Below are 27,462 nucleotides of genomic sequence, written 5' to 3' on the forward strand. Positions count from 1 at the left end.
TTTATTGCTGATGATCATTACCTGGTAGTTATTTTGGGAAGAATCTTCCAATCCTGCCAGCAGCAGGAAAGGGGAGCATGCTTGGTCCTCACGATCTCACTCCAATCAGGTTCACATGGTTCACACCACTGCACATAAGTTGTGTGAACCTAGCAGGGTGGACATCTTCCATGATTAACATGAGTTGATACTGCACTGCCTTAGAATACCTAAAGTGGCGAAGGAGGCCATTCGGCCCATCAAATCTGCATTGGCCCTCCAAAAGAGCACCATAACTAGACCCACACCTCTAGCCTATCCCCGTAATCCTAATTAACCTTTTGCACAAAGGGGTAATTTTAGCATGGTCAATCCACCTCCCTTGCACATCTTTGGACTGTGGGAGGAAACCGGAGCACCCAGACGAAACCCACGCAAACACCGGGAGAATGTGCCACACAACTCCACACAGTTACCCAAGGTCGGAATCGAACTTGAGTCGGAGAAAGGTTAAAGGGATAGTGCCGGCTGTCTGGGTGTCCTTTACATGTGGAGCCCAGACCTTTGGCACCATGAGGTAATGGCGGGAATGGCATCTTTCTGCCTGCCCTCACCGCAAAATTCAGTGAGCTCCTCGCGGATGCATATGTAATGAGCTGAACAGCGCAAGATTACGCATGATCTTCCATTCCAGCCCCTCACCAGGAATCACTCCCATTCCCATCACTGAACTCCAGAACAGAAGATTCCAGCTTTTATGTGAATGTTACCCGTCACTTATCAGCCCAATCCTAGATGTTTTCCAGTCTCTGCTGGCAATTGGCATGAGCTGCCTCATGTTGAGATGATTGTACATGGAGCTAAATTGTTCACCCCACTTCCAACTTTATGATTTAAAAAGAGGTGGTTGAGGAAATATCTGAAGGGGGATGAGCAGAATGTTTGCCCTGAGAAATTGTTGCAACAATAACAATTAGCCTCCAGCTTTGTCTCAGCTTGATTCTAGTCATTGGATAGTTTTCTCCATCATTGTCTTGAGTTTGGCAGTGGGCCTTGCTGGCATATTCAGTTGATTGGTTTTGAAAGTAGCTACTCCCTCATATAACAAAATCATTCAGCTCTTGTCTATGTCTAAATTAAGGCTGCAATGAAATCTGGTGGTTCCAACAAACACAAATTGAGCATCGCTGATTTTAATACCCTGACTCTTCTTTCATTGCATCAGTGAATCAATGGTGCCATGATTTGATAATGTGTGTCGCTGTACAGGAAACATGCAAAGTTACCATGCAAGTACTACAAGAAATTGGGAAGAAAAGTGGTTTTGGCCTTTATTGTGCAAAAGTTGGAGTTCAAGAGTAAGAAGGTCCTGCTGCAATTGTACATCAGTGAGACCAGACCTGTAGAGGTGTGTAGGGTTTGGGCCTCCATACGCTTGATCATTCCTGATTTTCCACCACTGGAGGTCCTGCCTGAGTCCCTTCTGAGTCCTGAAGCTCTGGAATTCCCTCCCTAAACCACTCACTATTTCTTTAAGCCATTCCCTCAAACCTATCTCTTTGAGCAACCCATGGCCTTTCCTATCTCCTGCTGTGGCTAAGTGTCAAATGGTGTTTGATAACACTTGTGAAGGGCCCTGGAATATTTTGCTTGCTTTAAAAGTGCTCTATAAATGTAATTAGTTACTGATGTTGTATAGGATCTGCCCAACAGTCCAAAGATGTCAGGAAATTATGAAGAAACTATCATTTCCAACACTGATGTCGAAAACATGTTCATGAAATCATCTGTGGTCCTCTGAATGGCAACATTTAGAGGTTCTCTCAGTAGGAAGCATACCACTTTGCCAGTAATTGAAAAGGAAAGATCCAAGATTTCTAAAGATCCTAAGTATATTTAACATCTGAAGGTTGTTGCATGTTGTAACTGAAAGCAAGTGATGAGAATGTTTCATTTCCTTCATTTCCATTCTCTTAACGCCTGACAAGTTCATTCAATTTCACAGGATGGTTTAATTTTGAAGATTTCAAAATATGCTGCATTGGAATTCATTAAGATTCAATGTGAGTAATGCCAGTGGGTCACTGCCAATTGATCAATTACACACCCGTTGAACCCTATAATGATTTCACTGCCATTGATCAATTACCCAATGACTGAAATCATTTAGTCATTTCATCTCTATTAATAAATTGCAAATCCATTGAACCTGTTTAATGATTTCACTGCCCTGGTTCAATTATATGCCTATTTACTGTCATTTCTGCATGTTTTTTTCTCAGCCACCCAGCATTTTGGATGATGGACTAAGCACACACCACATGTGAAGGGTGAAGTACTGATTAAAGGTAAGTTAGAGAGGCAATTGCATGGTCATTTATGAAATTGAGGCATAAACAGAAAGCACTGCATATGAAGGTCAGTGCACCAGTCTTTAAGTTTAATGTGTTGGACCAACAATGGAATATACCTGGCTGTTTGGCCAGCTGTAGAGTAGCATGGAACAGAAATTGAAAGCAATGAAAGGATCCAAAGGATGAGACAAGATGCTCAATTTCTGCATGGACTTCATTGCCTTAGATACAGGGTGACTGAAAGAATAAAGGACTACCCAGCAATACATTCCAGAGAAAATGAATGGCATTGGAGGCAGGGGTGCAACATCACTTTTAGTAACTTATAAACAGAAATAGGTAGAAATTGGGCCTTGTTGCAGCCAGCTTACTGGAGTGAAATAGTTACAGCTAGGACTAATCTCCCACCTGTTCAGTGTAAGAGGCCCAGGAATGCCATATTAACATCGGCAGACACCTGTGGTGCTGACCTGAGACTGGCATTTGGCACCTTAAGGATGTAAGTGAGGGGCCTAATGTCCATTTTTGGACCTCTGCACTGAATTTATGATAGATGTATGGAGCAGAATTCTTCAGTTATTGCTGTGACCTATGCGATGAGGGCCTAAAGGTAAACATTTTAGCGCTTCTCCCAACACCAGGGTGTTTCTGAAGGCTTCTGCAGCTCTCTTTCCATTCCCTCTCCTAAGGACTTACCTGAGGAATGATGACAGTAAGGCAGGCAATGCAAAATTGGACCATGGCCCCACCTCTGGCTTCCAGATAACTATACGGTTGATTATGCACCCAAAACTGGCTTCAGGGCTGATGTCCAGCACCCTGCCTTCAACCAAGAACTAAAATACAGCACAAAATATACTTGTGACATTACCTCCTCTACATTCACCAGTTTATGATAATGATGTCTGCCTCTTCTATATAGTTTCATCCTTCAGAGCACAGAATGGCCTGAATTTTTTGGATGACGGGATCTGCCTTCCGAAGATTCCCCGCCAACTCTGAATGCCCCACAGCCATTTCATGGTTGAATGAGCTTTAAGTGGCTCCAGGCAGGACTTCCACCCCTCACTGGGTGGATGACCCGCCGTGGAGATCTGCTGGCCAATCAGATTGGCTGGCAGTTCTCTCGTCCCTGCAGCGACAAGACTGCAGTGGACTGAAAAGTCCCGGGAATAGAGGATAAAGTAGGTTTAAGGGATCCCAGGGCAGGGAAGGTAGGGAAGGCTTGAGGAGATGCAGAGCGGATGGTTGGGGGTAAGGTTCGGGAAGGCGGAGATCCAGTGGCCATCAAACCTTAAGGTGGGGACCCGACAATCAGAAGGGAGCTTCTGATGGAGGCAATTCTCCCCAGTCCGTCTCTCCACTCAAGATCTAAGCCCATCTTTTTCTAGCTTCCCCCACACTAGGTAAACCTTCCTGCTAGAAATCGAGGCAGGGCAGCAAACGGACCTTACCTGGATATTATTGGGCCACTTAAGTGCTTAATTGGAGTAAGGGCGGGCTTCCGGTCCACGTCCTTGCCTGCTCCAGCGTTAAATTGCTGCACGGTCGGTGGGGATGGGAAACCAGAGGGAGTTCCGTTTCTTCAATTTTACTACCCCCCTCCTAAAGTCCCGCTGGCGGGGGAGCATAACATGCTGGCAATGTGCCTACTGCTGAAAGCATAAGGAATAAGATTAGGTCATTCAGCCCCATCATTCAATAAGGTCATAGCTGACCTGATTGTGGCCTAAACTCCACTTTCCTGCTTGCCCCCGACCAGCCCCCATGAACTTGGCTCCCTTGTAAATTAAACATTTGTCTCACTCAGTCTTAAATATCTTCAACGATCTAGCCTCCATTATACCCGGGGAGGAGAATTCCAAAGATTAAGGACCCTGTGAGAGAAGAATACCTCCTCATTTCCGTCCCTTATTCTTAAACTGTCCCCTAGTTCTAAATTTCCCCATAAGAGGGGAATCCTCTCCGCATCCACCACGTCAGGCCTCCTCAGGTTATGTTTCAATAAGATCACTTCTCATTCTTCTAAACCCCAATAAGTATAGACTTAACCTGTCCTCATAAGACAAACTGTTCCTCCCAGGAATCAGTCGAGTGAATGGAACTGCTCCCAATGCAAGTATATCCCACCTGAAGTATGCAGACCAAAACTGTACAGAGTACTCTAGGTGTGGTCTCACCAATGCCCTGTAGCAAGACTGGTTCTAGCAACATTTCCCCAATTTTATACTCCATAAAACCATAGGAGCAGAATTAGGCCATTCGGTCCATAGATTCTTCTCCACCATTCGATTATGGCTGATACGTTTCTAAACCCCATTCTCCTGCCTTCGCCCCATAACCCCATATCCCATTGTTAATCAAGAGCTCTGTCTTAAAGATACTCAGTGACTTGGCCTCCACAGCCTTCTACGGCAATGGGTTGCACAGATTCACCCCCTCAGGCTGAAGAAATTCCTTTTTATCTCAGATGTAACGGAACATCCCTTCAGTCAGACTTTGCCCTCGGGTTCTAGTCTGTCCTACTCGTGGAAACATCTTCTCCATGCCCACTCTATCTAGGCCTTTCAGTGTGCTGTCTGTTTCAATCAGATCACCCCCTCATCCTTCTAAACTCCATTGAGTGCAGACTCAGACTCCATACTTATAATAAAGGCCATTTATCTTACTACTTATGTGCTGTACCTGCATGGTAATTTTTTGTGATTCCCACCAAAGTGGACAAATTCACAATTTCTCACATTACACTCCATCTGCCAATATTTAGTACATTCACTTAACTTATCTACATCTCATTGTGGACATTCGCATCTACCTATCTATCTTAGTATCAGCAGCAAATTTGCCTACAATGCAATCAGTCCCTTCATCCAAGTCATTATATAGATTGTAAATAGTTGAGGCCCCAGTGACTTCCGGTGGTGGCCATGGAGTGAGTGGTCGCACACAGGGAAGCTCCGGCTTGAAGGCGTAGGTTTGATAATTACCCCGTTAGTGGGGTAGCTCCGGCAGGAAAGGGGTGCAGTAGGTGTAGAGGGAGAGGTTCTCCCCAAAATTGGCATGTTTACTGGCTAGCAGACCTGGCAAAAACAGTCAAAGAACTGACTAAGGACATTGGAGGGGACCTGCGGCGGAGCAACAATTGCGAGAATGGCAGAGGGGGAAAGGTCGTCGCCAATGGAAAAGGCCCAGATGGAGCAGTTGATGGCCTACATCAAAGATGAATTTTGACAGCAGAGGAAGGAGATGCATGGGGACTGGTCGACGGCCGTCGAGGGAGCAGTAGCACCGCTGCGAGTGTCGATCGGCCGAGTGGAGAAGTGCCTCGAGGCACAGGAGGCGAAGATACAAGAGGTGTAGATGGTGTCTGACCAGAGCGACCGGATTGTGTCTCTGGAGGTGGAGGTGGGGGCCGTGGGGGATCTATGCAAGTCGCTGAGGGTGAAGGTGGAGGAGCAAGAAAACAGGTCCAGGCGATGGAACCTATGGATTGTGGGGCTGCCAGAAGGTGTGGAAGGGACGAGCGCCACAAAATATGTGTCAAGGTTGTTGGCCAGGCTGATGGAGCACAGAGTGTTGGACAAGGCCCCAGAGGTGGACAGCGCCAATTGGCCTGTAAGGCAGAGGCCCAGAGCGGGGGAGCCGCCGCAGACGGTGATTGTGCGAATGCACAAATTCGCGGAGAAGGAAAAGATCTTGCGATGGGCCAGGGAGAAGCGAGACTGTGAATGGGAGGGGAACCGTGCCCAAATATATCCGGATGTGATGCGGAGCTGGCGAAGAGGCGTGCAGGATTTAACAGGGTCAAGGCGGTGTTGTAAGGAAGATTGGGTCTGGGGTGCTGTACCTGGCATAGCTGTGGGTCAAATTCGAAGGCTGGGAGTACTGTTTCGAAATGCCAGTAAAGGCGAATGATTTTATAGGAGACCATATAGGAGACGTGGGGCAGCACGGTAGCATTGTGGATAGCACAATTGCTTCACAGCTCCAGGGTCCTAGGTTCGATTCCGGCTTGGGTCGCTGTCTGTGCGGAGTCTGCACGTTCTCCCCGTGTATGCGTGGGTTTCCTCCGGGTGCTCTGGTTTCCTCCCACAGTCCAAAGATGTGCAGGTTAGGTAGATTGGCCGTGATAAATTGCCCTTAGTGTCCAAAATTGCCCTTCGTGTTGGGTGGGGTTACAGGGTTTTGGGGATAGGGTGGAGGTGTTGACCTTGGGTAGGGTGCTCTTTCCAAGAGCCGGTGCAGACTCGATGGGCCGAATGGCCTCCTTCTGCACTGTAAATTCTATGATAATCTATGATAAACTGGGGGAGAACTGAAAGTCGGTGGGAGATGGAGGAGCTGCATCTGTAAAGGTTGGAGTTTATGGTTGCTGCATGTTGCCGGAGGGTGGTTTTTTTTTGTCCTTTTGTTGGTACTATTGTACTTTCGGGGGTTATAAGTTTTTAATTTTGTACGATGGTAGCTGCCCCAATCCTCATCCTCCTGCCGCCTGTGATGTTTGGTTGTTTTTTTTATCTGTGGGAGGGGGTGCAGGGGGGGCCTTCGAGTGGGAGCTGCTATGCTGGCAGACAATGCAGGTGAACGGAGGTGAGGAGGCAAGGAGAGAGGTGGACAGGTGGGGAGAGGGGTAGATGGGAGGGGCAGGGAGGGGGCATTGCAACGTGGCAGAGCTGGAGACTGAGCGCGATCATGGATGAAGAGGGGAGCCATCTTGGATGGGCCTGGCTTAGGGTGCTATTAGAAGGAATGATGGCGGAGGGTAGATGGGAGTGGAGGCATAAGCTTCCGGTTAAGAGTTCCCGGATTTATGCGCACCTGAGGTGTTTGAAGGCGGGGGTAGTCTTCTTACAGGAGACGCACCTCTGAGTGAAGGGCCAGGTTAGGTTGAGGAAGGGATGGGTGGGAAAAGTATTCCACTCCGGTTTTATTCAAAGTCGCGGGGGTCACCATTTTGTTGAACAAAAGAACGGGGTTTGTGGGGGCCAAAGAAGTACGGGACCCGGGGGTGCTGGAGGGGAATTTGGTTATGATATATGTATGCGCCAAATTGGGATGATGTGGGATTGTGAGGGGTTTGCTACGAGCAATCCTGGATTTGGATGCACAGCGATTGATTATGAGTGGAGATTTTAACTCTATGATGGCACCAAGGGTGGACATGTCGAGCCCCGAGTCAATGGGGAGGTTGAGCATGTCAAAGAAATTGGGAGGGTTTATGGAGTAAATGGGAATGGTTGCCTGTGGAGGTTGAAGAACCTGGGGGGAGGGGGGGGGGGGGGGGGGGGGGAGGGGGGGGGGGGCAGGAAGGAGTACTCCTTCTCACTCGTGTATAAGGAGTACTCGACAATTGATTTCTTCGTGGTGAGCCAGGTGGTGTGTTTGGGGATGGTGGAGGCAGAGTCTGCAGGAATTGTAATATCCGATCATGCACTGCATTGACTGGAGATGAGGCTCAGCTAAGGCAAGTGCAGAGGCCAGGATGGAGGCTAAATTCGGGTTTGTTGACGGACAAGTGGTTCTGTGAAAATCAATGTGTGGAAATCCATCGGATCGTGGAGGTGTCGGCAGCCACATTCTGGGAGGCGTTGAAGGCGGAGGTCCAAGGGGAATCATCTCATTTAAGGCACACAAGAGAAGGAGGGAGGAGCATGGACAGCTATTGGATGAGATAGTTTGAGGTGAACAGGTGCTTTGCAGGGGCCCCCAATAAAGAGTTGCTGGTGAAGTGGAAGAGGTTGCAGGGGCAGTTCGATAGGTTGACGACGTGGAAGGCAGTGGGGCAGTTCAGGAAGGCAAGTGGGGTTCAATAAGAATATGGCAATATGGGGGAGGTAGTGTCAGAGCCAGGGCAGATAAATGGTGTTCCGGGGGTACCATGAGAGGTTATATAGGGCGGAGCCGGGTGACGAGGAAGGGGATATGGGACGGTTTCTGGTTGGATTGGAGTTTCCAAGGTTGGAGGAAGAGAGGAGGCAGGCATTGATGAGCCACTGGGGCTGGGGGAGGTGATTGATAGCATTAGGGGGATGAAGTCGGGGAAGGATTCTAGGGCTGGATGGCTTTCCGGCGGAGTTCCAGAAGACGTTTGCAACAGAGTTGGCACCGCATTTGCTGGGGATGTTTAGTGAGGCATTGGAGAAGGGGGAGCTGCCAGAGACACTGACGCAGGCGTCGATTACGCTAATCCCGAAGAAGGGGAAGGGCCCATTGGAGTGTGGGTCATATAGGCCCATCTCGTTATTGAACACTGATGTGAAGGTGCTGACTAAGTTGGTGGTGGGAAGGATGGAGGGGTGTGTGCCAGAGGACCAAACGGGTTTTGTAAAGGGTAGACAGCTCTTCACTAATATCAGGAGGCTGTTGAATGTAGTAATGACGCTGTTGTGGGGGGGGATCAGGTGCGGAAGGTTGATGTATCCATGGATGCAGAGAAGGCTTTTGATCGGATGGAGTGGAGGTATCTATTTGAGATCTTGGGTAGGTTTGTGTTTCGCAAAGTTCATGGCATGGATGCGCTTGTTATATGCAGCTCTGGTGGCACGTGTAGTCATGAATGAAATGAGTTCACAGAGTTTTGGGCTGCACAGAGGTAGAGATGGGGTGTCCGCTGTCACCTAGCGATTGAGCTCTTGGTGGTGGCAGGGGATTGTGAGGTGGAGCAGGGAGCACCGGGTGTCACTGTATGCGATGATCTGTTGGTGTTTGTATCAGACCTGCTGGAGAGTATGGGTAGGATCATGGGAATATTGGAGAGGTTTGGAGCCTTCTCTGGGAAGAGCGAGGTGTTTCCGGTGAATGCAGCAGGATGGGGGGGACAATCTTGGGGTATTGACATTTAAGGTGGCTAGGGAAAGGTTCAGATATTTAGGAATCCAGGTGACGAGGGAATGGGCTACGATGAACAAGTGGGGCACACTACACCTGACATTGGCAGGTAGGGTGCAGGATATGAAAATGAGCATGCTGCCTAGGTTCCTCTTTGTTTTTCAGGCCCCCCTGATCTTTCTCCCGAAGTCTTTCTTTTGTGAACTAGAGATGGTGATCTTCGGGCTTGCATGGGCAAGGAAGATGCCGAGGGTAACGAGGCCCTGCTACAGAGGCAGAGGCACAAAGTGGGGTTGGCGCTCCCGAACCTGCTACACTATTTTTGGGCAGCAATTGTGCAGAAGATGAGGCAATGACAGGGTGGCTGGGTGGGGGTGCTGAGTGGGTCAGGATGGAGGAGGAGTCCTATCGGGGATCCAGTTCAAGGGCCATGGTGACGGCTCTGCTGCCGTTACCTCCGGGGAAGTACACGGAGAGCTCGGTGGTGCAGTCGACGGTCATGGTGCGGAGTCAGCTGAGGAGGCACTTTAAGTTGGAGGAGATGTCGGTGATGACGCCATTGTTTGGGAATCACGGGCGAGGTTCTCCGACCCCCCCGCCGGGTCGGAGAATCGCCGGGGGTTGGCGTGAATCCCGCCCCCGCCGGTTGCCGAATTCGCCACCACCGGATATTCGGCGGGGGCGGGAATGGCGCCGCGGCGGTTGGCGGCCCCCTGCCCCGCGATTCTCCGGCCCGGATGGGCCGAAGTCCCGCCGCTAAAATTCCTGTCCCGTCGGCGTAGATTAAACCACCTACCTTACCGGCGGGACAAGGCGGAGCGGGCGGGCTCCGGGGTCCTGGGGGGGGCGCGGGGCGATCTGGCCCCGGGGGGTGTCCCCACGGTGGCCTGGCCCGCGATCGGGGCCCACCGTCCGAGGGCGGGCCTGAGCCGTGGGGGCACTCTTTCCCTTCCGCCTTCGCCACGGTCTCCACCATGGCAGAGGCAGAAGAGACTCCCTCCACTGCACATGCCGGGAATGCCGTCAGCGGCCGCTGACGGCATTCCCGCGCATGCGCCGCCTGGAGATGTCATTTCCGCGCCAGCTGGCGGGGCACCAAAGGCCTTTTCCACCAGCTGGCGGTGCGGAAATTCATCCGGCGCGGGCCTAGCACCTTAAGGTTGGGGCTCGGCCCCCAAAGATGCGGAGGATTCCACACCTTTGGGGTGGCGCGATGCCCGACTGATTTGCGCCGTTTTGGGCGCCAGTCGGCAGACAACGCGCCGTTTCCGGAGAATTTCACCCCACATGTTTAAGCTGGAGGAGATGGATGGGATGTATGGAAGTGGAGGAGGCAGGGCTGGAGAGGGTCAGGGGCTTGTATCCGGAAGGGCAGTTTGCGGCTCTGGATGAGTTGCAGGAGATGTTGGAGTTGCCGAGGGGGAGTGATTTAGGTATGTGCAGGTGTGGGACTTCGCAAGAAAGGAGTGGAAGGCATTTCCCAGGCTGTTGGGGTGTACCCTACTGGACCAATTACTGCTCCCGGACCAGTCGGGAGAGGGTAGGATCAATTCCCGTACCGGCCTCCCCGAACAGGAGCCGGAATGTGGCTACTAGGGACTTTTCACAGTAACTTTGGGCAGAACGGTAGCACAAGTGGCTAGCACTGTGGCTTCACAGCGCCAGGGTACCAGGTTCGATTCCCCGCTGGGTCACAGTCTGTGCGGAGTCTGCATGTTCTCCCCATATCTGCCTGGGTTTCCTCCGGGTGCTCTGGTTTCCTCCCACAGTCCAAAAACATGCAGGTTAGGTGAATTGGCCATGCTAAATTGCCCTTAGTGTCCAAAAAGGTTGGGAGGGGTTATTGGGTTACGGGGATAGGGTGAAAGTGAGGGCTTAAGTGGGTCGGTGCAGAGTCGATGGACCGAATGGCCTCCTTCTGCACTGTATGTTCTATGTTCATTGAAGCCTATTTGTGACAATAAGCGATTATTATTATTATGGGTGGTTGGGGGAGCAAGGTGAGGATTAAATGCAAGTGGGAGGACGAGCTGGAGGGGGAATAGACTGGAGTTTGTGGTGTGAGGTGATGTGCAGGATGAATTCAACTTCCTCCTGTGCACAGATGAGCTTGATTCAGTTCAAGGTAGTGCATAGGGTGCATATGACTCGGGCGAGGATGAGTGGGCGGGGGCCAGTGCATCACGCACAAGTGTTCTGGGGTTGTGAGAAGCAGCAGAGATACTGGGAAGTGGTGTTTGGGACTTTGTCCAAAATAGTGGGGGTGGAGGTCAGGCTGGACTCAATGGTGGCGATTTTTGGGGAATCGGAAATGCCAGAGCTGATGGAGGGGAAGGGGGGGGCGATGTTGTGGCCTTCATCACTGATTGCCCAGCGAAGGATCTTGCTAAATTGGAGGTCGGATACGCCACTGAGAGTGGCGGCCTGGCTGGGTGATCTGTATGACTTTCTACGAGTGGAAAAGATCAAATTTGAGTTGAGGGGGTCAGATGAGGGCTTTGAGGCATGGCGGGGATTGTTCATGACAATGTTTGAGGAATTGTTCGTCCTGAAGGATGGGGTTGGAGGGAGGGTAGGAGGAAAAAGGGGTAAAAATTGTACAAACTGTAGATTGTGTGGTTGTTGAGTGTGTTGTTGCAGTGTTAATGTAAGCCTACTTGTGACAATGAAGATTATTATAGTATTATGTTACTGTTTTTACATGTTTGCAAAAAAATACATTCTGTAAATAGTTGAGGCCCCAGCACTGATCTCTTAGGCACTCCACTAGTTACAGTTTGCCAACCTGAAAATAACCCATTCATCCCAACTCTTTGCTTCCTGCTAGTTTGTCAATCCTATATCCTTTCAATATGTCATTCCCAACACCAGGAGCTCTTTGAAGTGGATTATAGTCCTCACCTCTTTTTGGAACAATTCCAGATCATGCATACTCTTTGGATGATCACTCACTTCTCACTTGAGAAAGACAAGCCTCACAGGCACTTAAATGGATCTGAAGAACTGATCCAACACCTCCCGAAGGAAAGGAACCACCAGAGAATATTACTGTCCCCCAGATAGCCTTTTTAACAAGTTTTAGCTAGATTATAACAACCCAGATATTACAAGGATCCGGGTACCTCTCTTCAACAATGTACCTCTCTAAAAAAGTGTACAAAGATTGTTTTTTGAGTTTAAATACAGAAGACTATATGAGACAATATATTTCCTAAATTATATAAGAATTTATTAAATAACTGAACATGCAATTCACTTTTGATGATAATTCAATCGCAACATTAACAGTTCTAGGAAAAGTAAGTTTAATTTTTTTCTAATAGAGAGCGAAGACCATATGAATGCTATAGAGGGATATTTAAAATATCCATATATATTTAAAGTAATATTTACCTTAAATCCCCAAATAGAAAACTACCGTGTCAACAAAGGATAGCTCCATATCAATTAAGGGGAGAACTACCATCATTACACTACAGCTGTATATTTTTACCTGGCAGATGCTAAAGTAAATCCAATGAATCGAAAAATCCTACTGTGTACTTCCAATAATACACCCTAAAGGAGCTAAGCCATACAGGAAGCCTGCTCAACATTCTTACTGGCCAACATCCTTTGTTCACATCAATATCCAGCAATCAAACAGGATAGTAAGAGGTGCAGATAGTGATCATTTCCTTGCAACACCCAGTTTCCAGGATTCAGTTAACAAGTTACTAGGTTCATCCTTAAGGGTATCCATTGTTAGATTGAAGTAACTTACAATTTATCAATGTCTTGCTGAGATGATTTAAAGGCCAGTGGCGGGATTCTCGCAGCCCGGGGCCGGGCCGGAGAATCCCCGCCACAGGGCCACGCCGCCCCGACGGGATTCTCCGCTCTGCGGAGAATTGCCGCCATTGGTACCGGCGCGTTTGGCGCGGCGCCGGTCGCGGGCCGCCGTACGCGGCCGGGCTGCTGATTCTCGGCCCAGGATGGGCCGAGCGGCCGCTCTAAAAAGACCGAGTCTCGCCGACGCCGGCCACACCTGGTCGCAGCCGGAGGTAACTCTGCGCACAGGGTCAGGGGGCGTCCTGTGGGGGGGGGGCTCCGATGGGGCCTGGCCCGCGATCGGGGCCCACCGATCGGTGGGCCGGCCTCTCGCTCCCCGGGCCTATTTTCTTCCGCGCCAGCCCCTGAAATCCCGCGCCATGTTGTGTCGGGGCCGGCGTGTTGAGGGAGACCACCGCGCATGTGCAGGTTGGCGCCGGCACCACTGCGCATGCGCGGATCCCGCGGAGCACTGTTCGCGCCAGGATGGGAGGCTGGAGCGGCGTGAACCGCTCCAGTGCCGTGCTGGCCCCCTGTAGGGGCCAGAATCGGTACTCCCACCGGGCCGTTCACGACGGCGTTTCCGACGGCGCGGACACTCTGCCGCCGAATGGGAGAATCCCACCCCAGGTTCCTTTTTTCAAAACTGTCTTGTGTTAATAGATATGTCTCAGGATATTGTATAATTATACCCAGGCATGTTTAAAAATGTTTTAACCTTTTGGGAGAATCACTCTTATTAATCTTATAACTCCATAATTATAGCTGAATTCTCTTATAACATTGTAGTTTTAGCTGCATTCCTTTACATCGTGTGCAGTAACCTTTGAATTGGCACCCTTTCAATTGGTATCCAGATATACTACATCTACTGGTTTCCCTTCATCCGCCCTGCTTTTTAATATCTTCAAAGGACACTAATAATTTTATCAAACATGATTTCCCTTCCAAAAAACCATGTTGACACTGTCTGATTGTATTATGATTTTCTAAATGTCCTGCTACTATTCCCTTAATAATGGATTTTAGCATTTTTCCAATGACATGTCAGTCCACCTGACCTATAGTTACCTGCTGTTGATCTCCTTTCTTGAATAGAGGTGTTAGATTTGCAGTTTTCAAATGCACTGGGGTCCTTGCAGATTCCAGGAAATTTTAGAGGTTTGCAACCAATCCATCCACTATCTCGTCAGCTACTTCCTTTAACACACCAGGATGTAGACCGATAAACTTCAATGCCTTTAGATTTCTCAGTATTTTTCTACAGTGTTAGTGATCATTTTAAGATCCTCCCAACCCTTTACCTCTGGATTTTCAATGCTCTTTTGTGTCTTCTAACATGAAGCCAGATACTTGAGTGCAATTGAACAGCCACATTGCGCCTGAAAGGCAGTGCGCCGCGGCACAACATAGCCGATAGAAACCGGGAGGCCCCGCTCACTTTAATATGCAGTTCCCCAAAGTGTTGGGATCTATCCCCTCCGCCTCAGAGACCACGGGCGAGCAGTGTTCAATGGGGACCATACAGAACAGCACTCATGGGAGTCTCCCAGGGGAATGGACGCCCCCAGGTGCATGCCCTCTGGGCAGGGTAGCACTCTGGCACTGCCAGGGTACCAGGTTGGCACTGCCAAGGCACCAAGCTGCACTTGGTGCCTGTTGGCAATCGGGTCGGGGGCGCCCTGAGGGTGCTGGGGGAGGGCCCGGGGGCCCCCACGTAGAGAGTTGAGGCTTTGGGGACGGTTGGGAGTTGCGTCGGTGGCTCTAGAGTCACAAATTAATAGTGCAGAAGAGGCCCTTCGGTCCATCGAGACTGCACCAACACATTAAAAACACCTGACCTGTCTACCTAATTTCATTTGCTAGCCCATTGCCTTGAATATTATGCACTTGGCCCATAGCCTTGAATGTTATGGCGTGCCAAGTGCTCATCCAGGTACTTTTTAAAGGATGTGAGGCAACCCGCCTTTACCACCCTCCCAGGCACCCCATTCCAGACCGTCACCACCCTCTGGGTAAAAAAGATTTTCCACAAATCCCCCTTAAACCTCCTGCTTCTCACCTTGAACTTGTGTCAAGGAGACCCTTTAACTAAGGGGAACAGCTGCTCCCTACCCACCCTGTCCATGCCCCTCATAATCTTGTGCACCTCGAGCAGGTTGTCCCTCAGTCTACCTATAGATGATTTTACTGTCTATTTTATATTTCTTTCTACGTTACTCACATACTCTTAATTTTTCCCTCTTTATTATTCTTCTAGTCATTCTTTTCTGGTTTCTAAATGTTTCCCAATCTTCTGGCCCACCACCAATCTTCGCAGCATTGTACTCCTTTAAAAAAAAATTGATGCCATCCTTAACTTTCTCAGATAGCCGTGAATTGTGCACCTTTCCCATATTCTTCCTTTCTCAATAGCTTTGCTGAGAGTTATGAATTATCTCCCCAGATCGTGGGCCGAAGGGCCTGTTCTGTGCTGTATTTTTCTATGTTCTATGTCTGCCACTGCTTCTCTACTGCCTTGTTTATTGACCCATTTTCTCAGTTGACTTTGGCCAACTGTGTTTTCATGCCCTTATCACTACCTTTATTTAAGTTCAGTGTGCATTGTTTACAAGTGAAGTTTTAAACCCTTACAATCAGCTGATTAAAAATAACCACCAACCAGTTCTCTACCTGGTGGCACTTTGTACCTTTCCAGCATTTGAAATTCCTTGTGGACGTTAAGAGCAATAGAAATGAAAAATGAAATGAAAATCGCTTATTGTCACAAGTAGCCTTCAAATGAAGTTACTGTGAAAAGCCCCTAGTCGCCACATTCCGGCGCCTGTTCAGGGAGGCTGGTACGGGAATCTAACCATGCTGCTGGCCTGCCTTGGTCTGCTTTCAAAGCCAGCGATTTAGCCCTGAGCTAAACAGCCTGTTAAAGCTGAACTGGATCAAAGACAGTATGTATTTTCAAGCCCAATGTAAAAGTTTGCCCTCTGCCTGCCACCGATTATCTTGGCATGACCAACCAGTAGCAGGTATTAGGGGAAGCAAGTCGGCAGTCACACCACTGTGATGACTAATTAACTGCAATTTATAAATGGCTCAACCCCAAAGCTCTAGGGCACACTTGGATCAGCTGAGGAGCTAAATGAAAGAATACATTAGTTGAGTAAAATATCAACTCAACAATGGTTACAATTTAAAAAAAACAAAAGCTTTCTCGACAGTAAATTTCATTTTATTTCCAAACGGACAAGAAAACATATTTGTCTTAAAAAAAAAGACACACTGCAATCATCATCGGTTCTCTGAAGTGAAATATCTACAGAATTATAACACATTGTATGCCATACAGTGACCATGATGAACTCATGCACCTGGTATCCAACCCTCAGAAAACGTTTCTTGATTATCCGACAAATACACATAAAACCTAATCTGAAGCAAGAATACAGTAGCTGCTTAAATCAAGAAAAGCCCCTAGAACAAATAAATGCCAGCACTCCAGAAGACTGAAAGCTGATCTTGTGCATGTTAAGCTAGTTGTTCCTATTTGTTGTGTATTTTTAAAACTCTGAACAGTTTAGACCCTAAATCAGGCTGTCGTATTTGATAATAGGGGCCGGTTTAGCACAGTGGGCTAAACAGCTGGCTTGTAATGCAGAACAATGCCAGCAGCACGGTTCAATTCCCGTACCGGCCTCCCCGAACAGGCGCCGGAATGTGGCGACTAGGGGCTTTTCACAGTAACTTCATTGAAACCTACTTGTGACAATAAGCGATTATTATTATTATAACATTGACGTCTAAAGTTTGGTGCGTTAAAATGCAACACATGAAATGTTTTGGCTGGAATTTAACAGTAGGACATTTCCGTTCCCATAAAGATACCCCACTGACATCAGCGTAATTTAGGTGATTAGCTTAAGAAAGGCCTCCTTTGGGGAGACGGGCTGAGAGGTGGCACTGAACATCAGGACCTCCATGACGAAACAGGCCACAGCAAGCTCACTACAGTATCAGAATTCCAGCTGCCTCTTAGCTGTTTTAAAAAGGCCAAAAAACATTTTAAGAAAAACAAATTCCAGCTTGTGCTTGTTTCCTCTAAAAGTTTTTTTTAAATTCATTCATGGGATTAGGGCCAGCATTTACTGCCCATCCCTAATTGCCATTGAACTGAGTGGCTTGCTAGGCCATATTAGAGGGCATTTAAGAGTCAACCACACTGCTGTAGATCTGGAGTCATATGTAGACCAGACCAGGTAAGGATGGCAGATTTCCTTCCCTGCGGGACATTAGTTATCATTCTTTTTGAGTATCACCAGCAATAAAGAAAGGCCGACCAAGAAGCCTTCGTCGTCAGCTCTAAAGGAGGGTGAATTCTTGATATCATTGTGTAAACAGGATGGGTGAAATGTGGCCCATGGTCACAGTGGTCTCTGGAAACTGTGTATTTGGGGGCGGGAGAGAAACTTTGCGGAATTCTTTTTGCATTGACTTATTTTTGGCGTGAACATGACAATAATTTTAATGGGGTTCGTGGTATGGGGTATTGGAGGTCATGATGCTTGTGGGATTGATTTGATGGAATATGTTTTTAATCCATAATTTTCATATGTTGCTTAAATGCCCTGAAATATAATCGAGGCTGCATTTACCTAGTTTAAATATTTTTCAAATGCTTCCTAGTCCATATGGTTGGACCTGTTTTTCCTGGAAGAGACCAATTTCAACTCATGCATTCCTCAGATGGGCTGGGAGAGATCTTCCCTCCGATCGCTATGACCAATGTTCATAAAGTACGACTATACAAAATTACAGAATTACCACAATCACATCAAAAAGGAGTGCAATTGTTTTATATATAACGCTTATTTATTTTGGCTACTCCAGATACATTCATTTCGGAATGTGGGAAAATCAAATGCCTGCAGCCATTTGAGCCATTACAGGAAGTTGGAACATGTCGGAGTTTCAGCCCAAGGATCGACTCTCTATGTTGCAGGGTTCCGAATCCCCTGACGACGGCAGTGCCTGAAATGTTGTCCGATGTTCATACTTACTTCCCGCTGCAAGTTGTGGGTATTCCTTTTGGCTGCTGATCGAATCCAAGAGTGGTGGAGGACCTGCTGTGCGGTGTACCGGTTTCTGGGATTCACAACCAGAAGCTTGCGGACAAGATCCTTGGCACCTAACCAAACAGACCACAAAACAAATAAGCATCTAAATTGTGTCACCCACCATTGAGGCACTAACACGAAGCCACATGAAACAGCGGCAATGCTACACGTATTACTGCTAACTGCAGAGATCAATGACCGCTTGGTTTTCTGTTCATTTTTCAGCCAAGACTTCCGATCTCGGCTCGAACAACAAAGACTCGGAGCAGCAATCCATGGAGAAGACAGGTAAAGTGCAGCAGCACAGAGGACACACCCCTTTTTACAATAGCAGCTGCCATATTCAGCTAAGTGTTTGAAGTCTTTCATTGGACTTAAGAAGTTGGATTGTGAGTGAGTGGATGGATGTGTGAGTGGGTGGGAGGGGATCAGAATGGGTTGGTGACTGAGTGGGTCTTAGTGGGTGAGCGCCTGAATGGGCAGGTGAGTATCTGAGTGGGTGGGTGTCTGAGTGAGGGGGGAAGTCTGTCTGATTGGGGAGGGGGGGGAAGACTATCTGACTTGATGGGAGAGTGTCTGAGTGGGTGGGAGAGTGTCTGACGGGGTGGGAGAGTGTCTGACTGGGTTAGAGAGTATCTGACTGGGTGGGAGTGTGTCTGACTGGGTGGGAGAGTGTCTGACGGGGTGGGAGAGTGTCTGACGGGGTGGGAGAGTGTCTGACGGGGTGGGAGAGTGTCTGACTGGGGGGGGGAAGAGTGTCTGACGGGGTGGGAGAGTGTCTGACTGGGTGGGAGAGTGTCTGACTGGGTGGGAGAGTGTCTAAAGGGGTGGGTGTCCGAGTGGAAGAGGGAGTTGTTGGATGGATGAATACTTGGGATGGGGTTATGTAGTCAGGCCGGGACTTATAGTGAGATCAGGGGATGGGTGAGTGGTTCTGGAAGAGTGGGTGGTCGGGTCAGGTGTACGCAACTACACTAGGATTCTAGCAAGCCATGAATGTACACAACTACACTAGGACCTGGTCAACACGGACTGAAAACAACTGGAACCGGATACTGGTCAGCACTGAATGTACACAATTACACTATGATACTGGTCAGCACTAACTTAACACGACTACACCAGGATACTGCTCAGCACTAACTGAACACGACGACACTAGGATACTGTTCAGCATTTACTGTGTACAACTACACTAGGATACTGGCCAGCACTGACTGAACAAAACTACATTAGGATACTGGTCAGCACTGACAGTCCACAATTACACTAAGATACTGGTGAGCACTGACTGTACACAACTACACTAGGTCACTGACCAGCACAGACTATACACAACAGCACTAGGATACTGGTCAGCACTGACTGTACACGACTACACTAGGATACTGGCCAGCACTGACTGAACACGACTACACCAGGATATTGGCCAGCACTGACTGGACACCACTACACTATGATACTGGCCAGCACTGACTGAACACAACTACACTAGGATACTGGCCAGCACTGACTGTACACAACTGCACGAGGATACTGGTCAGCACTGACTGTACACAACTACACTAGGATACTTACCAGCACTGACTGTACACAACTACATTAAGATACTGGTCAGCACTGACTGTACACAACTGCACGAGGATACTGGTCAGCACTGACTATACACAACTACACTAGGATACTTACCAGCACTGACTGTACACAACTACACTAGGATACTTACCAGCACTGACTGTACACAACTACATTAAGATACTGGCCAGTACTGACTGTACACAACTACATTAGGATACTGGCCAGCACTGACTATACACAACTACACTAGGATACTGGCCAGCACTGACTGTACACAACTACACTAGGATACTGGCCAGCACGGACTGTACACAACTACACTAGGATACTGGCCAGCACTGACTGTACACAACTACACTAGGATACTGGTCAGCACTGACTATATACAACTACACTAGGATACTGGCCAGCACTGACTGTACACAACTACACTAGGATATTGGCCAGCACTGACTGTACACAACTACACAAGGATACTGGCCAGCACTGACTGTACATAACGACACGAGGATACTGGTCAGCACCAACTGTACACAACTACACTAGGATACTGGCAAGCACTGACTGTACACAACTACACTAGGATACTGGCCAGCACTAACTGTACACAACTACACGAGGATACTGGTCAGCACTGACTGTACACAACTACACTAGGATACTTACCAGCACTGACTGTACACAACTAAACTAGGATACTGGCCAGCACTGACTGTACACAACTACACTAGGATACTTACCAGCACTGACTGTACACAACTACACTAGGATACTGGTCAGCACTGACTGAACACAACTGCACTAGGATACTGGCCAGCACTGACTGTACACAACTACAATAGGATAATGGCCAGCACTGACTGTACACAACTACACTAGGATACTTGCCAGCACTGACTGTACATAACTACACGAGGATACTTACCAGCACTGACTGTACACAACTACACTAGGATACTGGCCAGCACTGACTGTACACAACTACACTAGGATACTGGCCAGCACTGACTGAACACAGCTACACTAGGATACTGGCCAGCACTGACTGTACACAACTGCACTAGGATACTTACCAGCACTGACTGTACATAACTACACTAGGATACTGGCCAGCACTGACTGTACACAACTGCACGAGGATACTGGTCAGCATTGACTGTACACAACTACACTAGGATACTTACCAGCACTGACTGTACACAACTACACTAGGATACTGGCCAGCACTGACTGAACACGACCACTAGTATACTGGCTAGCACTGACTGTTCACAACTACACTCTGATACTGTTCAGCATTAACTGAACACAAACACACTAGGATACTGGTGAGCACTGACTGAACACAGCTACACTAGGATACTGGTGAGCACTGACTATTGACTGAACACAACTGACTGGGATAATGGTCAGCACTGACTGTACACAACTACACTAGGATACTGGTCAGCACTGACTGTACACAACTACACTAGGATACTTACCAGCACTGACTGTACACAACTACACTAGGATACTTACCAGCACTGACTGTACACAACTACACTAGGATACTGGCCAGCACTGACTGTACACAACTACATTAGGATACTGGCCAGCACTGACTGTACATGACTACACTACAATACTGGCCAGCACTGACTGTTCACAACTACACTAGGATACTGGTCAGCACTGACTGATCACAACTACACTTGTATACTGGTCAGCATTAATTGAACACGACTACACTAAGATACTAGTCAGCATTAATTGAACACAACTACACCAGGATAATGGTCAGCATGGGCAGTACACAACTACACTAGGATACTGGCCAGCAAGGGCAGTACACAACTACACGAGGATACTGGTCAGGACTTACTGAACACAACGACACTAGGATACTGGTCAGCACTGACTGAACACAACTACACTAGGATATTGGTTAGCACTGACAGTACACAACTACACGAGGATACTGGTCAGCACTGACTGAACACAACTACACTAGCATATTGGTTAGCACTGACAGTACACAACTACACGAGGATACTGGTCAGCACTGACTGAACACAACTACACTATGATATTGGTCAGCACTGACTGTACGCAACTACACTAGGATACTGGCCAGCACTGACTGTACACAACTACACTAGGATACTGGCCAGCACTGCTGGAATACGACTACACTAGGTTACTCGCCCGCACTAATTCAACACGACTATACTAGGATACTGGTCAGCAATGACTGTACACAACTACATGAGGATACTGGTCAGCACGGACTGTACACAACTACACTAGGACACTGGTCAGCACTGACTGTACACGATTACATTAGGATGCTGGTCAGCACAGACTATACACAACTACACTAGGATACTTACCAGTACTGACTGTACACAACTACACGAGGATACTGGCCAGCACAGACTGTACACAACTACACTAGGATACTTACCAGCAATGACTGTACACAACTACACGAGGATAGTGGCCAGTACTGACTATACACAACTACACGAGGATACTGGTCAGCACTGACTGTACACAACTACACTAGGATACTGGTCAGCACTGACTGTACACAACTACACTAGGATACTGGCCAGCACTGACTGTACACATCTACACTAGGACAATGGTCAGCACTAACTGTACACAACTACACGAGGATACTGGTCAGCACTGACTGTACACAACTACACTAGGATACTGGCCAGCACTGACTGTACACAACTACATTAGGATACTTACCAGCACTGACTGTACACAACTACACTAGGATACTTACCAGCACTAACTGTACACAACTACACTAGGATACTGTCCAGCACTGACTGTACACAACTACACTAGGATACTGGTCAGCACTGACTGTACACAACTACACTAGGACACTGGTCAGCACTGACTGTACACAACTACACTAGGATACTGGCCAGCACTGACTGTACACAACTACACTAGGATACTTACCAGCACTAACTGTACACAACTACACTAGGATACTGTCCAGCACTGACTGTACACAACTACACTAGGATACTGGTCAGCACTGACTGTACACAACTACACTAGGACACTGGTCAGCACTGACTGTACACAACTACACTAGGATACTGGCCAGCACTGACTGTACACAACTACACTAGGATACTGGTCAGCACTGACTGTACACAACTACACTAGGATACTGGCCAGCACTGACTGTACACAACTACACTAGGATACTGGCCAGCACTGACTGTACACAACTAGACTAGGATACTTACCAGCACTAACTGTACACAACTACACTAGGATACTGTCCAGCACTGACTGTACACAACTACACTAGGATACTGGTCAGCACTGACTGTACACAACTACACTAGGACACTGGTCAGCACTGACTGTACACAACTACACTAGGATACTGGCCAGCACTGACTGTACACAACTACACTAGGATACTGGTCAGCACTGACTGTACACAACTACACTAGGATACTGGCCAGCACTGACTGTACACAACTACACTAGGATACTGGCCAGCACTGACTGTACACAACTACACTAGGATACTGGCCAGCACTGACTGTACACAACAACACGAGGATACTGGCCAGCACTGACTGTACACAACTACACTAGGATACTGGCCAGCACTGACTGTACACAACTACACTAGGATACTGGCCAGCACTGACTGTACACAACTACACTAGGATACTGGCCAGCACTGACTGTACACAACTACACTAGGATACTGGCCAGCACTGACTGTACACAACTACACTAGGATACTGGCCAGCACTCACTGTACACAACTACACTAAGCCACTGGTCAGCACTGACTGTACACAACTACATGAGGATACTGGTCAGCACTGACTGTACACAACTACACGAGGATACTGGCCAGCACTTACTGTACACAACTACACTAGGATACTGGTCAGCACTGACTGTACACAACTACACTAGGATACTTACCAGCACTGACTGTACACAACTACACTAGGATACTGGCCAGCACTGACTGTACACAACTACACTAGGATACTTACCAGCACTGACTGTACACAACTACACTAGGATACTGGCCAGCACCGGCTGTACACAACTACACTAGGATACTGGCCAGCACTGACTGTACATAACTACACGAGGATACTATCCAGCACTGACTGTACATAACTACACGAGGATACTGGTCAGCACTGACTGTACACAACTACACTAGGATACTGGTCAGCACTGACTGAACACAACTACTCTAGGATACTGGTCGGCACTGACTGTACACAACTACACTAGGATACTTACCAGCACTGACTGAACACATACACACTAGGATACTGGTCAGCACTGACTGTACACAACTACACTAGGATACTGGTCAGCACTGACTGTACACAACTACACTAGGATACTGGTCAGCACTGACTGTACACAACTACACTAGGATACTGGCCAGCACTGACTGTACATAACTACACTAGGATACTGGTCAGCACTGACTGTACACAACTACACTAGGATACTGGTCAGCACTGACTGTACACAACTACACTAGGATACTGGTCAGCACTGACTGTACACAACTACACTAGGATACTTGCCAGCACTGACTGTACACAACTACACTAGGATACTGGCCAGCACTGACTGAACACAGGTACACTAGGATGCTGGTCAGCACCGACTGTACACAACTACACTAGGATACTGGCCAGCACTGACTATACACAACTACACGAGGATACTTACCAGCACTGACTGTACACAACTAAACTAGGATACTTACCAGCACTGACTGTACACAACTACACTAGCATAGTGGTCAGCACTGGCTGTACATAACTACACTAGGATACTGGCCAGCACTGACTGAACACAACTACACGAGGATACTGATCAGCACCGACTGAACACAACTACACTAGGATATTGGTCAGCACTGACAGTACACGATTACATTACGATGCTGGTCAGCACCGACTGTACACAACTACACTAGGACACTGGTCAGCACTGACTGTACACAACTACACTAGGATACTGGCCAGCACTGACTGTACACAACTACACTAGGATACTGGTCAGCACTGACTGTACACAACTACACTAGGATACTGGTCAGCACTGACTGTACACAACTACACTAGGATACTTACCAGCACTGACTGTACACAACTACACTAGGATACTTACCAGCACTAACTGTACACAACTACACTAGGATACTGTCCAGCACTGACTGTACACAACTACACTAGGATACTGGTCAGCACTGACTGTACACAACTACACTAGGACACTGGTCAGCACTGACTGTACACAACTACACTAGGATACTGGCCAGCACTGACTGTACACAACTACACTAGGATACTGGTCAGCACTGACTGTACACAACTACACTAGGATACTGGCCAGCACTGACTGTACACAACTACACTAGGATACTGGCCAGCACTGACTGTACACAACTAGACTAGGATACTTACCAGCACTAACTTACACAACTACACTAGGATACTGTCCAGCACTGACTGTACACAACTACACTAGGATACTGGTCAGCACTGACTGTACACAACTACACTAGGACACTGGTCAGCACTGACTGTACACAACTACACTAGGATACTGGCCAGCACTGACTGTACACAACTACACTAGGATACTGGTCAGCACTGACTGTACACAACTACACTAGGATACTGGCCAGCACTGACTGTACACAACTACACTAGGATACTGGCCAGCACTGACTGTACACAACTACACTAGGATACTGGCCAGCACTGACTGTACACAACAACACGAGGATACTGGCCAGCACTTACTGTACACAACTACACTAGGATACTGGCCAGCACTGACTGTACACAACTACACTAGGATACTGGCCAGCACTGACTGTACACAACTACACTAGGATACTGGCCAGCACTGACTGTACACAACTACACTAGGATACTGGCCAGCACTGACTGTACACAACAACACGAGGATACTGGCCAGCACTCACTGTACACAACTACACTAAGCCACTGGTCAGCACTGACTGTACACAACTACATGAGGATACTGGTCAGCACTGACTGTACACAACTACACGAGGATACTGGCCAGCACTTACTGTACACAACTACACTAGGATACTGGTCAGCACTGACTGTACACAACTACACTAGGATACTTACCAGCACTGACTGTACACAACTACACTAGGATACTGGCCAGCACTGACTGTACACAACTACACTAGGATACTTACCAGCACTGACTGTACACAACTACACTAGGATACTGGCCAGCACCGGCTGTACACAACTACACTAGGATACTGGCCAGCACTGACTGTACATAACTACACGAGGATACTGGTCAGCACTGACTGTACACAACTACACTAGGATACTGGTCAGCACTGACTGTACACAACTACACTAGGATACTTGCCAGCACTGACTGTACACAACTACACTAGGATACTGGCCAGCACTGACTGAACACAGGTACACTAGGATGCTGGTCAGCACCGACTGTACACAACTACACTAGGATACTGGCCAGCACTGACTATACACAACTACACGAGGATACTTACCAGCACTAACTGTACACAACTAAACTAGGATACTGGCCAGCACTGACTGCACATAACTACACGAGGATACTGGTCAGCACTGACTGTACACAACTACACTAGGATACTGGTCAGCACTGACTGTACACAACTACACTAGGATACTTGCCAGCACTGACTGTACACAACTACACTAGGATACTGGCCAGCACTGACTGAACACAGGTACACTAGGATGCTGGTCAGCACCGACTGTACACAACTACACTAGGATACTGGCCAGCACTGACTATACACAACTACACGAGGATACTTACCAGCACTGACTGTACACAACTAAACTAGGATACTTACCAGCACTGACTGTACACAACTACACTAGCATAGTGGTCAGCACTGGCTGTACATAACTACACTAGGATACTGGCCAGCACTGACTGAACACAACTACACGAGGATACTGATCAGCACCGACTGAACACAACTAGACTAGGATATTGGTCAGCACTGACAGTACACGATTACATTACGATGCTGGTCAGCACCGACTGTACACAACTACACTAGGATACTGGTCAGCAATGACTGTACATGACTACACTACAATACTGGTCAGCACTGACTGTTCACAACTACACTAGGATACTGGTCAGCACTGACTGATCACAACTACACTTGTATACTGGTCAGCATTAATTGAACACGACTACATTAAGATACTAGTCAGCATTGACTAAACACAACTACAGCAGGATAATGGTCAGCTTTGACTGTACAAAACTACACCAGGACACTGGCCAGCATGGGCAGTACATAATTACACGAGGATACTGGTCAGCACTTACTGAACACAACTACACTAGGATACTGGTCAGCACTGACAGTACATGGTTACACTAGGATACTGGACAGCACTAATTGTACACGACTACACTACAATACTGGTCAGCACTGACTGGACACGACTACACTAGGAAACTGGCAAGCACTGACTGAACACGACTACACCAGGATATTGGCCAGCACTGAGTGGACACCACTACACTACGGTACTGGTCAGCACTGACTGTTCACAACTACACTAGGATACTGGTCAGCTTTGACTGTACAAAACTACACCAGGATACTGGCCAGCATGGGCAGTACACAATTACACGAGGATACTGGTCAGCACTTACTGAACACAACTACACTAGGATACTGGTCAGCACTTACTGAACACAACTACACTAGGATA

At 47.9% G+C, this 27,462-nt stretch overlaps 1 protein-coding gene across 2 annotated transcripts in view; it reads right to left on the reverse strand.

Moving 5' to 3' along the window:
• Window positions 1-16,175: 16,175 nt before the first annotated feature.
• The window catches only part of LOC140385298 (serine/threonine-protein kinase DCLK3-like), a 172,187-nt gene continuing 160,900 nt past the window's right edge, over window positions 16,176-27,462 (reverse strand). For both annotated transcript variants that reach the window (XM_072467317.1, XM_072467318.1), the window contains exon 5: window positions 16,176-18,150. In XM_072467317.1, the coding sequence (XP_072323418.1) occupies window positions 17,954-18,150 (197 nt within the window). In that variant the 3' untranslated portion in view covers window positions 16,176-17,953. The remainder of the gene's footprint in view (window positions 18,151-27,462) is intronic.

The sequence above is a fragment of the Scyliorhinus torazame genome, chromosome 11 (assembly GCF_047496885.1).
Source record: "Scyliorhinus torazame isolate Kashiwa2021f chromosome 11, sScyTor2.1, whole genome shotgun sequence".
Classification (NCBI taxonomy): Eukaryota; Metazoa; Chordata; class Chondrichthyes; order Carcharhiniformes; family Scyliorhinidae; genus Scyliorhinus; species Scyliorhinus torazame.